The 12906-nt window shown below is 51.2% G+C and overlaps 4 protein-coding genes across 4 annotated transcripts; 2 read left to right on the top strand and 2 right to left on the bottom strand.

Moving 5' to 3' along the window:
* Nucleotides 1–938: 938 nt before the first annotated feature.
* On the bottom strand, nucleotides 939–1301 carry ACO1O0_008468 (uncharacterized protein; the record flags this gene model as incomplete). Its single annotated transcript, XM_083197832.1, has 2 exons — nucleotides 939–1113; nucleotides 1297–1301. The coding sequence occupies 2 exons, from the start codon at nucleotides 1299–1301 to the stop codon at nucleotides 939–941; spliced, it is 180 nt and encodes a 59-aa protein (XP_083047300.1).
* A 4922-nt stretch (nucleotides 1302–6223) lies between these two features.
* Nucleotides 6224–7063, top strand: ACO1O0_008467 (uncharacterized protein; the record flags this gene model as incomplete). Its single annotated transcript, XM_083197831.1, has 3 exons — nucleotides 6224–6509; nucleotides 6692–6844; nucleotides 6906–7063. 3 exons carry the CDS (start codon nucleotides 6224–6226, stop codon nucleotides 7061–7063), a joined length of 597 nt encoding a protein of 198 aa, XP_083047299.1.
* A 2081-nt stretch (nucleotides 7064–9144) lies between these two features.
* Nucleotides 9145–10584, top strand: ACO1O0_008466 (uncharacterized protein; the record flags this gene model as incomplete). Its single annotated transcript, XM_083197830.1, has 1 exon — nucleotides 9145–10584. The coding sequence occupies one exon, from the start codon at nucleotides 9145–9147 to the stop codon at nucleotides 10582–10584; it is 1440 nt and encodes a 479-aa protein (XP_083047298.1).
* A 204-nt stretch (nucleotides 10585–10788) lies between these two features.
* Nucleotides 10789–11645, bottom strand: ACO1O0_008465 (uncharacterized protein; the record flags this gene model as incomplete). The annotated part of the gene is made up of 2 exons (XM_083197829.1): nucleotides 10789–10803; nucleotides 10965–11645. The coding sequence occupies 2 exons, from the start codon at nucleotides 11643–11645 to the stop codon at nucleotides 10789–10791; spliced, it is 696 nt and encodes a 231-aa protein (XP_083047297.1).
* Nucleotides 11646–12906: the final 1261 nt, after the last annotated feature.

Here is a 12906-nt window from a genome sequence, read left to right as displayed (position 1 = left end):
CGTGACGGCGAAAGGAGTTTACAAATGTAGGACACAGTAAATCACTGGGCACAGCGATATGGGCATCTTATTAATAGACTATGATTAATGAATTCGATCTGAACGACCAGGCTACAAGAAAATGAAGAGGCCATAGTCGCCATGGAGAAGCTCCCGATCTATCTACAGTCCATGAGTCTGCGAAGTTCCCTGGCAGCAAGACTTGAGCGCATCGCTATCGTCTTCGTAGAGCACGCAAGATATGTATGTGATGCAACCACAAGGTACGTAAGCTGGCGAGAGCATCGCATCTATATCACGTACTTGAAGAATATCTTTGAAAGGGACTAGGGCCGGTACCCAAGGCGAACAAAGAATCATTGTTGAGTGTCCAGTGGTCTCACTCTGTATCCCACGGAGTCACCTCCGCCAACGTTGGTCGAGCCTATCGTGAGGGGTCATACCGTCACTATGATTTAGAATGACTCATTACGGGAACTTCTTCGCTGAGAGGAAGAAGTCCAGTAGAGTTATAATAGAAAGAGAAGCTACAAGCAGCTTGACAAGGCCAAATCACTTCTTCCTCTTAATCGAGTACTGTTATCTTAAGATGGTTCATAGCTCTAACCACGCTATCGTTTATGGGGCCTCTGGCCTCATTGGCTGGTCCATCGTCGACCAGCTCTTGTATTCCTATCCCCGCCTTGGGTCATTCTCAAAGGTCACCGCTATCACCAACCGCCCTCTGGACGTATCCGAATCCTTCTGGCCCGAGGCTAGCCCCAACCGGCCAGTCTTACAGCTAGTCTCGGGTATTAACCTTCGCCACGGCGATGCCGATACATTGGGAGATGCTTTGAAAGGTGCAGTGAGAGATATTGGAACTGTCACTCACATTTATTACTTAGGTATATTATTCCCTTGAGAAGGCCGCTGTATATATATATGGAAACTAATCGCTAACAGTCTTCACCGCGATTGAGGACGATGTTGAGGAGGTCGCGACCAATCTCCGCATGTTTCAGAACGTCATCGATGCCCATACCATCCTCAGCCCCAACCTGCAGTTTGTCGCGTTTGCTGGCGGGACACGGGTAAATGTCCTCGAGTGTGTTGCGGTCTCGGGATTGTGTGCTGATCGACTAGGGATATGGGATTTACGTCCCTGGAGGCACATTCAGTCCCCCATTGAATGAGGATATGGTCAAGAACCTGCCTCCCGACTACGCCAAAACGGTAGTGTATCCAGCATACCGCAGGCTTTTGCACTCAGCCTCCAAAGGAAAGAAATGGACATGGTGCGAGGTCTGCCCGGACGCCATCGTGAGTTTTCTCCCCCATCGTTTTGATACATAGATCTACGCATCAAGTACCGCTAACCACTGCCAAGATTGGATTTACCCCCAACGGTTCACAGTTCAGTTTGGCTCTACATTGGGCCCAGTATCTGTCTCTATACGCCTATAACCACGGTATTGGGCCGGCAGCTGCACATGCTGGCGCGGATGCTGTCGAAGTACCATTTCCCGGCAACGCGGCTGGTGCCAACTCGTTGTTCTCCCCTGTATCCAGCAAGACAATCTCTTGTTTCATGATATACGCGTCCCTACACCCTGATACTTGCGGGGGCGGCCAACTATTCAATATTGCTGATAATCAGACGCCGTCACAATATGGTAGGATCTGGCCGCAATTGGCGAGATGGTTCGGCTTGGTAGGTGTGCAGCCGGCCAAGGAGCACCCAGAAGCTCCTGGTCCCAACACATTAAATGTTGGCGAGCTTCCTGGAACGGCCTTATCCCTGACCCCTGGGGAATACGTAGCCAAGTATAAAGGCATATTCAATCAGCACGGGCGCCCAAAAGCAAGCAGTAGGGGTGTGGGAGCTGGCAGCCGACAACTGGACAGCGTGGGCTACTGGCTGACGTTTGACCGGCAGATGAGTCTGAAGAAGCTGAGGGAGACGGGATTTGGAGGGGATATCGACCCGGTGAAAGGATGGCTGGAGAGCTTTGAGATGTTTAGAAAGGCCGGACTCCTGCTCTAAGAGTAGCTTGCTATTATTCATATAAAGCGACAGATATGAAGAGCAGATGATGTTGGGGTACGATGTATTTACAGTCATCAGGGCAAGAGATGCGCGGGATGGGCTAGTGGTCAAGCAGGTTTGAGCCAGTGAGATGGATTGCCTTGCGACCAGCGCAGCGTTGGTCAGCTTGATGGCGTTTCCTTGGGATGCTTATATGTATGTAGGTGGAAAAGAGTGGTCTGGTCTTTGTCGGGGCGATGAGCGTACAGGCTGTCTTCCCCTCCCAAGGAAACCTAGCCTGTTGGCCGTTAATGCCCTCTGGCCTCTGCGTATTACGCCCGTCGTCCTGCAAGACATGGAGCTGTGCGCCCAAGGAGTCGCTTGTATAAAATTCCGGCAGCCCCTAGTGGTTACCATAGTTGAATTATCGCTGATCGCAGATCCGTTGCCATACATTAACATTCGCAACTCCGCATCCGTAGCTCCCCGCTGGCAAGAAGGAGAGTTAAAGGCTATTCCTGATGGACTTGTGTTAGAAGAAAAACGGAGTAGTTTCCCCTGTGGTATATATGCTATTTCCTCAATTCCAAAGCCCACGCCGTGGGTTACTTAGACTCTTCCTCATTTCCGTGCCTATCCGCAAAATTAAAAATACCATGATACCTTGCCCTAGCCGCTGCCGTATGAAGAACTGCCGACATGAATTCAACTTTGCCGTCATCATTCACCTCTTCCTTAGACTCGAAGTATACCACTGGTGGGTCATCCTCATTAGATGGAACAGAGCAATCGGCTTAGATGACAAGTTTCTATCGGTCGGAGACTTGCCTCCATATATATGCTTCCTTCGTTTCCGGCACATCGATATCCGGACCTAAACAAGTATTTATAGCCATTCGTGCTATTTCTTCTTTGAGAGGGAGTTTAGGCTGTCTCATAAAGGGTTTCATGACAAGATCAACTGCCAGTGATGGGTCAAAGTAATGAAGCACGGTCGATTCCACACATAGTACGATTCGAACAGGAACAGATGCGGGAAAATTTGATGCACCCACGAACGTGAGTGCCTCCATTGCCTATAGGATATTAGTTAAAATGGGTCAAATTATTTAAGGCAAAGTATCTAAACAAATCATAATGAGTATTAACATACCAACTGCTACGAGGTCGCTGCCCAAATCTTTTTATTGGAGTCTGTGGTCGGGGATGAGGGCATGGGAGGATTCTCCTGGAGCTGCGGAGAGCGGACGTGACGTATTTAAATATTAGTTAGCCGATCAGCTGGTCAATGCCTTTAGCCAACGAAGTTAGGTATGCAAGCCGGGGGCACTGAGTGCATGGCATTGGCATTGCTTTCGGTACGACCACCCACAGATAGTAGAGCCTCCAGAAATACCACCCACAACGCAGCTAAAAAGACTACCCATTCCCCATGCAACTAACCCTATGATCATGACAACGGCAGGTCTGGTCGTCTCGGGTCCACGGTGCTCCCTCCGGCGCTTCAATCCCTATTCTGCCAGCCTCCCAGCTCCTGGGGCCTGATAACTGCCCCTGCTGCTGCGCTGCGCACCTGTCGCCACACCGACCATCTTATTACCTGCCTCGGACTTCTCGTGCTCGACGGGGCACATCATGCGTATAAAGCGTAGTTTCCGCCCTACAACAAACTACAATGTGTAATAATCCAGCCAGGGCATTCTCATATCCAATAGTAAACGGGTTTGAAGGGGGGTGGGGATGTACGTACATATCTTCAGGCCTAGGCGTGCATACGCAGCATATCGGGATTGTGAAGCACTACCATGGAGAACTACTTCTTCTCGCGCTCCTCAAACGCCTCGCTCAGAAGCCTATACACAACCACCCCCAACCCGTGGGCACGTCAGCAGATGTTCCATTCTTGCCCCTGACGGCACATGGAGACATACCCCCTGGCCGACTCTTAGATGGGCCTGCATACCGTCGCCTTGGCCGCTTTCGGTCGTGGGTTTGTGTGATGAGAGAATTATGTAAGGAAGAAGGGAAGGCGGATGTGAGCGTAGTGTAGGTGTTTGGGTGATGGTTGGGCAGTAGGAGGAGACGGGAACAAAGGCATGTATTTATAGGAAGTAAACAAGTGGACGTAGAAAATTTGTGATGTCAGAATAGGAATGCCACCTGGCGATGGCAAGATTCATGAGTCGCCTCTGGGCCAACGAAATGTTTAAGTTGTGTATAGCTTTCGAGGCTTTACACTAGTACATACTATTCGCGTGGCCGGCTACTCCGTACATGCTCCACATCGGAGATCCGAGGCTATGCTCCACAGTCCCGGATCGGCCCAGAAGAGGGTCACAGTAGCCCAGGGACTACACCTCTCACAGGGGAGTGGGGCATCTTCACTAATATTTGGTAATGGGTACGGCATATTCTCGACTACTTCAACGCGGTACGTGGTATTCTGTACATGGAGTATGTTGTACAGACCTGGCCCCTGACGAATTCATTGCGGGCGACACGCCATTGACTGAGAACAACGACCAACGAGCAGCTACTACGGAAGGGCTTGCTATTATCAGGGAAAAGATCTCTAGGCCCCTTGTGGCTACATCCATGGGGTATGCACACTGTCTGGGACGGCTGCATCAAGCATCGGACACAGAGACCTGTGAAAGCCCGAGAATATGACTGCCTACACTATTAGTAGAGATCCATTCCAAGAACGGAGGGAGCGATTGTAAATAACTTCGCCCCCCATCTCTGTCCCCCGATCGAGGACAATGACGACTCGCAGCAACCTAGCCGCTCGTCGCCTCGGGTCTTCCGTGGGGAGGGTCTCTACGGCCGTGTGGTGCCGTTGCCCAGCTTGAAGAGGAGCGCTTGATGGCGCCCCGAAAGACTCGAGGGTCCAGATTAACAGCCGCCGAGGAGGTTGAGATTGATTGGATCTTGGCTGGAGCTACCATCTAGGCTCGTTGGCGGTGCCCTCCCCGATGCCCTTCCTACTTTGGTCATGATGATGCCGTCGTGCTCCTGCCACTCTATTCTATATTAGGGACATCCCCGCCACAGAAAGTACTCTGAGAACACCCACCATTCGTCCTTATAAGGCTTCATAACCTTATCAGCCCATTCGTCAGTATGCCACTCATGCTCGTATTTCACCCCGTACGGCATCTTGCAATACTCCCAGTACTCGGGATACCACCCAGCCTGTTCCCAATCGATATTGCCTTCAAGCTTTCGAGCTCCTGGCGACCCGGAAACTATGATGTTCTCAAATAGGAAGTGGTCCATGTTCGTTATCAAATTGGAAGTACCTATCTTGGATACACCCACCATTGATAGATCCTAATAAATGGTTAAGAATCAGCCAAGACATAGGATGATTACTTCACGTACCAATAAACTGGCGGGGTATTCTCTGCTTGACGTTCATGTAGATGTAGATAGTGTCACCCTGTTGTCTCCACCCGGAAACTTTAGGAACAGGTACTTCGCCATTCGGAAACATTCGTCGAATAGCAATCATAGCCTGCGCTTCTTCCAACTTGACGGAAGAAACATTCCCGACCTTGACCGCAAGGTTTAACTAGAGATTCAAATTTGAAGACCCCACCTTCGCGATGGTTGGGATACTGCTGGAGAATCTCGGCTGGAGTAGGGAGGTGGGGCAACGGAGATGCTCTGTTCGACTGAAAGAACGACGTATCGAGAAGGTCTGTCTCTGACTGCGAAATATCCGGCAGAGAGGAAACAACCATCTGGCGTTTTTCGGGGGGGCTCCATTGCGATCATAGTGTAGGTAGCCAGCGACAACTGAAGCTCCTCTGATTCTTCTGCATGGACCAAAGTTCCCCGGAAATGTAACGGCGACAGGCTTCCCCACACTCCACGCCGGCATTCAGTTGCCGATGATTCATCTCACACAATCCTAACAGGGCCGCTTATATCGCATACCGATGTAGCTCACTGATGCGGCTCGGAGCCTCGCTCCGTGAAACCTCGCAACTGAAACTCGCTGGAGAAATGATGCTCCACCAACAACTAGCGTCGAACGTAGGAGAATCACCCGAGGCCGTCCTCCATTCCACTAATGGCGAATAGGTTTTGTGTAGTAGCTAGCTACAGTATAAAAGAAGTGGATTTCGCAAGGTATCCAGTAATGGTGGCGATCAAGTAAATATCAAAATAACCAACGATACAAGACTGCTACTGGGTGCATCCGCAACCATGCCTGCCCTCAGCCAGATATACTCTGTTCTTGCCGCAGGGGCCGTCGTGTCCGTCAACGCCGCCATGGGTCCGGCCTTCAGCACTGGTCCCGTCGCTGATGGGTCCTGGATCCGAGAGGCGACCTCCACTCTCATCCTGCCCGAGACACCCAGGGGAACCTCGGGAATCTCATCCCTCTGGGTCGGCATGGGCACTTCAAACGGCGACTTGATCCAGTCCATTGCCGACAACTGGGAGTCTAGCGACTGGGACATCTTTGCCTACACGCTCGTCAAGACTGGGGGTGAGCAGTTTTACGGCCAATGCTATTATCATAACACTAACAAAATATCAAGACAACTCCCAGATACCTGTCCAAGGACCGTCGTCCAAAGCCGTTGCCGGAAACCGGGTGACAATGCACTGTAAGAAAACACTCACACATCATTCTAACAGGATGCGCACGGCTCACTATATCGCACGCAGACAAGTTCGATGACGCCAGCGGCAACTACACGCAGACTGTCTCCGTGAACGACGAAGTCGTGTCGACCCTCTCCACGAGCAGCGGCGAGGCCCAGGGATGGGGTAGTGCCGTCGAGTGCGCTGAGAATAACTGCGGCACTATGCCGGCCCACTGTGAGTCCATCTCCATTATTCAGCGGCCGTTGGAGCAAGGCCTAACTATCTGTTCTTTCAGCCTGGGAGGAAACGAAGATTATTCTTGACTCAGCTGATCCCAATTATATCAATACCAACTACAAGGGCGAGGGTGTCACCGGCGACATGTCGACTAGTGACGGCGGCAAGACCTGGGTTGTCACCACGATAGATATCCCCGAGTTCACGTTCGCCTAGATTCTGGAAGGGATAAGTTGGAATGAAATTGTCGTTCTTCATTTCGAACGAGAGCGCTTGGAGGGTGTGAGTCGCAATAGTCGCAGCATCTGTCTCGTCGATAAGATTGTTTGTTCTCCGACTGAATACAGGTCCCATCGAGATTTCTATAACAGAAAATGCAATATGAATTTATCGTCACAGTGGGAATGTATGTCCTCTAACAGAAAAGAGGCTCTCCTCAGAATGAGTAGGAGTAGAGCCTCATAACATGAGTGTCTGTGTCTGTACCTAGGCGGCCTGTCCGCAATACAAAATTCTCCAACATCGAAGAGACGTTTTTATGTACACTGCAGACGCTACTTGTTCTTTATGTTAAACTATATATTTCTTTTATAATTGAACATGATAATTTCTGTAGTCCTTTGATCTTTGGCATTCGTCCGTATTTTGCGGTCTAGCACAGGATTGAAACTTGGCCAAGCTACTCGGGAAGGCAAGCGCCCTCATAGCAGTTGTTAGGCTTACAGTCGTCCCTGGAGGTTGATACGCTTTAGCATTTTATGCCAGCAAGATATAGATGGAATTATACGTACTCTGTATCACCGCACATCCACGTCTTTGAGTTGCAACACTGCTTGTCTGTCCCAATGCAGGTCGCGTTATCATGGTTGGGGCCGCAGAGCCCATCCCTGGCGCGGAGAGGCTCATGGACTAGCACATTCTTTAGCCGAAAGTTCGGTATATGAAGAAGCTCATACATGGTAACATAAACTCACATCCTGTGACGCAATATGTCGTCTCTGGCTGGATCGACTTGCAGTCCTTATCCAGATCGGGATTTAAGTCGACCAGTTGGTCAACTGTTATCCCGTACTTGTCTGCAATTGAAGCGCAGGAGTGGGGGTCAACCTTGGGCCCCGTCGTCGTTTCATATCGACAGTTGATCTGGCCAACCTCTATGGGTTTGACGCTGAGCCCTCTGGCCGCCCTGGCCCCATCCCATTGGGATGGCTGGCACTCGTCATCATCAGCGAGAGCCGTGGGGCTGAGCTGGAGGAAAACAGCGGCGAATGACAAGTATGATACTAGCGATGGGCCCATCATCTCGGGAAACGAAGATACTGGTCTCTTGTAAAGATTTTATATGGCGAAGTCGGGAGGGGAGTTCTGCGTAGTGGAATCATGAACAAAGTACAAAGTAGGACGGCCGTGTTGCTAGTGTGCCACACATACATGTATAGAGCGGAGTTGGTTAAAAGCCTTGCGCCCATGGACGCGGGACTCCTCGAGTTCGGCTGAAACTAGCTCTTAGGTAGGTATCCATGGATGAGATTTGATGTGAGCATTCGTATTTTTGTCCCAACTCGGGGCTGCTTCCCGACCTTGGACCTTTTGACTCCCTGTCTTGGCTGTTGGCTGCCCTGGTCTTGTACTAGTATCCATAGTTGTAGGAGGTATATTACTTTGCATCCATGTACTCGTAAATAGAAAAACCCCTACGTGCGGAGCCCTGGACTACTGGAGAACTGGACTCCAGGAAGGATTCCCTGATCTTGCATGCATGTAACAATTTCTAAGAATATCGTAGTACTAACGGCCCCCACGTCTCAAGTTATGAATAGAGAGAAGATGCAGAACGCATCTGCAGCTCCACAGTACTATGTAATAGTGAGAGATTTCTATGTATGGTACGCCGTAGAGTTGCATAATGCCCTCTTCCCAGCCTGTTGGCTCCAAGTTCTAGGGGCCAGGGTGCATACGTATGTACATGTACCTAGGTATATATGCGCTGGTGGAGTGGAGTATAGGTACATGTACTCCCGTGCGGCGCGGCAAATGCTCTAAGCATTATCCGTAATGCTTACTTACTTACCTCTTATGGATACTCCGTATGGTTATACAGTGCGTGAGACGAGATCACTGTAGTTTCAGGCTGGCCCCAAGTCCACGACCACAACCTTCAATATTCTTGTGATGCCTTACTTCCCTTCCCTAGCATCAAACATCCTAGTGACCAACTCGCTCACTTTTTAACCTTGGCATTTCCATCAAGTCATACCACCACGTGCGTGCTTATTGCCCCGGTGGAAATTGGAATCATGCCGGCGACAGCGACAACATCGCCATTCGTGGACTGGCCGCAGGAGCTGCGACTCTCGGTCCTGGAATTACTCCCCCTTGCCGATCTGCTGGCTTTGAGTCGGGTCAACAAGCAGTTCCATATCTTTACCGAACGTGCCCTCTACGCCAAGGTCGCCCTCACATGGGTGATGGACAGGGAACCGCCACTCACACTGCTGCTGCGGACCATTCTCGATAGCCCCCAACTCGGCCACCATGTTCGAAGCCTGCGCCTCGATGGCGACAGGTTCAGCAAGAAAGCTCGTCGCATTGATACCGTGCCGCCGCCGCTGTCCGTGGACGACCTTGTCATTAGCAAGGCATCCCAATTCATCCGATCCACCCGCGTGCCGCAGGCCCAGCTCTGGCAGGACGAGTTGCAATCCGACAGGAACCTGGATGCCATTGTGGCGCTCCTCTTGTCCATGCTGCCAAATCTCACATCCCTACATCTCGGGCCCGCATTTACCATCGACAGCCGACTTTTAGGAATAGTGCTCCGGTGTGCTCTCTGCGGGCCACGGGATAGATACTGCCTGCCCACATTTGAACACCTCCGTCGTGTCACATTTTCTCGAAGGGCACACGAGGAATGGCACCCCAAGGCCGCTAACAACGCATCCGATGTCCTCCCCTTCTTCTACCTCACAGGAATCCAGAGCCTATCCGTGTCTATTGACACTCCTCTTGAATTTTCCTGGCCTGCACCTGCGTCGCCAGCTCCTTCGTCCCTGACGCGTCTGGAACTGGGCAGGCTGCGGGAGACGCGCCTCGCGCCTGTTCTCTCCGCACTCGATGGGCTTCAAAAGTTGCATTGGAACTGGTACTATGAGCCAGATCTCGACCGCGACGTCAGTGAGGATGTCCTTGAAGTTGATACCATGGCCGAAGCACTAGGCCTGGTGAGTGATTCGCTCACGGACTTGACGATTGATGCGGAGACTCTGCCCGACCTATCAGATGGCGGCTACGAGGAACCCGAGGTGCAAATTCGCGGATCGTTGTTAGACGGTGGCCTAGCGCGCCTAGGAAAGCTGAGGAGACTATGTGTGCCGTGGGCTTTCCTCATGGGGCTGTCGCCATCAACAGCGAGGAAGCTGGAGGGTGTGCTACCGCCTAACCTCGAGGTGCTGAACTTCACAATAGATCTGCTGAGTGCACCTGTCGAGGCATGGTACTGGGACGAAGACTCCATCATCAGTGAGGTCAAGTCGTGGTTTCAAAATCCGACAGGGTCATTATTAATGCTGGGAAAGCTGCGTTGTATCATTCTTCCTCTCTACGTTGATGATGTGACTGAAGAGATGGTGACGGAGCTGAGGCAGCTTGGCTCACATTCCGGGGTGAGGTTGGAATACACTGATGCATGGGTAGATAGGGACAAGCTTAGAAGATACTGCCTGGCAATAAGATCGTGATGTGTTGAGATACAGTGTGGTAATACCCATCTCCCCGGAGCAGTAAATTAACTCGTATTTCTGGCTATCAGTACATATGATGTGACCAGGCCTCTAAGTTCCCTCATCTCCAAACCCGTGCGAGTCTAGCACTGCTAGATCAGCCTATGCGCGGGCCACAAGATCTAATCTGGTCAATATTAGCTATCCCGCCAGCTATATGGCCTAGATCATAGTCTTCTGCATCGGTATTGTCCCCGAAGTAATCCAAATCATAGCCGGGACTGTCAGCGCTGGCAATGAAAAAGTTACAGCCCCATAAAGTCTAGCCGTGGATTCGTATTAGCACAAACCCTGGTACCCCGTAAGGGGGGATGTGTAAAGCCCTCGTTGCTACTTACCTTGTAGTCGTCCTCTGTCCCACAAGGTGGGATGATGCGTATTGTGTCTTCCTTCCATTGCTTGTGGACTGTCGTCGCTCGGGGCTTTGGATCCCAATGGGAGAGTTCCTCTCTGTGACTCTGATAGTACTGGTGGAGCACCATTATCTCACCACACCCTCGTCCATTCTTGTGGTCCGGCTCTTCGGGGTTGATGTTAAACTCTGCCCAGACACTCGTACAGAGCTCCAGCTTCCACTTGACAGGGCTGTCTGTCACCTCGTTGATGAAACCTGACTGGCCCTTTTGGGAGGAGGATAGGATGATTTCATTCCCAAAAGCTAGGATGGTTAACACGGCGGGAATCATGGCGGGCTTCCCTTGTTTCCTATTTGCCATCTTGGGCCTGTATTGGAGGAAATCCCTCGTCATCTCCTGGAAGGCATCTTCGGCAATCTTTCGAAGCTGTCCATTGGTAATACCTGCAACATCGTCATTGAATGTGAGGTGCGTTGAGAAGACCCATCGATGCTCGCGTTCGATGTTTGATGTTGATCTGGTTGCTAGCTCGTAGTCCAGCCGGACACCAAGAGGACCTTGCGGGTCGTACTGCTGGCTCAAGTCTGCCGCGTTTAGTAGTCGGCACAAGGACAAGAGGGTCACAAGAAACGCCCAGAAAAAGGCCTGTCGCATCAAGGCCATGGTTTCAGGGAAGCTTGGGGTGAAGCCGTGGTGTGCTTCTAGGATTTGTCAGAGATCGTGAACGTAAAATAAAGCTGGTTCGAGGGGCCGACTTGAAGGACTTCTCACCAAAGAATAATGTCTCGGAGGGGGTCAGCCTACCCTTTGTTTCCTTCACGCAAAATTCTGGCGAACGTTGTGGCTTGAAGAACAGCTTCTAATCTTTAAAGGGGGCAGTGGCCGAACGGCCAGGTTCATGTCATCATATCAGCTGCACTGTATGAGCAAGGCTACCATGTACACCGAATAGTTTTGGCCCCCTCGTCCCCCCTTCGGCCGGACGGGCTTGGAAGCTAGCCCATGTAATACTAGTTACTCCCGGGGACTATGCCGGCTGCAAAGGATCCTCGAATGATTGGGAACCAGAAATAGATGAAACCGTCAGGGCAGTGCTCATGTAATCGATGATTTGTTGACGATCGATACTAATACGATCTACTCTGTAGCCGGGATATGGCTCCTTAATATTAGACTAGCTTGGCTGCATGCTGATAATGGAGCGAACCTCCGCATTTACGCGATTAGTTCAGGGTGCATCTTGGCTCGGATAGATGGTGTCGGGCCGAGCTGCTGCTCTTGGGTAACTTAACGGCCTATTGTCAACTCATTACCACCACCAGCAACCGATCCCAGGTGTATACTTTTGTCGTGCAAGGTAGTATAACGCGGCGGCTGGTGCCATGCAGGTACGCTTCTTCTCCAGCGGGAACTAACGGCATGGGCCGTTCAGATGTTGGTTGTTGGCCTTAGAGTTATAAAGTTATTATTAGCGTTTTTGGGCCTTGACGGGCTTGGCTTATGCGGCCCAAAATGGACAGTGAAAATACATGCAGCCGCAACACCATCCATGTGATCATGTCTACGGAGTACCTTATGGAGTATGGGGCATTGGAGCCAACCAATAGTTCTCGCATTGTCACTAATCACGAACCCCAGTCCTGGAAAGTGTATTTGTAGTACGATTGCGCGCAGCAAACACAGCTCTTGACCCATAGGTGGTAATATCAGTACTGGCCAGGAACTCCATGTTGAAACTGGCCCCCAATGCCGTGCCGCCCCCCACCGCCGTGCAGGCCCCAAAGCTGTGCAGCCCCCAATCCTGTGCCGCAAGAGGACCTCGCGGGGACTCGGGAGGCTGTACGGATAGGCTAGCCTGCGTATCTCCGCCTGTGTGAAATTGTCAGGCTGACAAGTACGAGTATGCGACAAAAACCCAGAAGGC

The sequence above is a fragment of the Amphichorda felina genome (genome assembly GCF_050947745.1).
Source record: "Amphichorda felina strain 45539 chromosome Unknown scaffold_8, whole genome shotgun sequence".
In the NCBI taxonomy this organism is placed as follows: Eukaryota; Fungi; Ascomycota; class Sordariomycetes; order Hypocreales; family Bionectriaceae; genus Amphichorda; species Amphichorda felina.
Note: the sequence above shows the minus strand (reverse complement) of the source record. Positions and strands in the feature narration are given on the sequence as shown.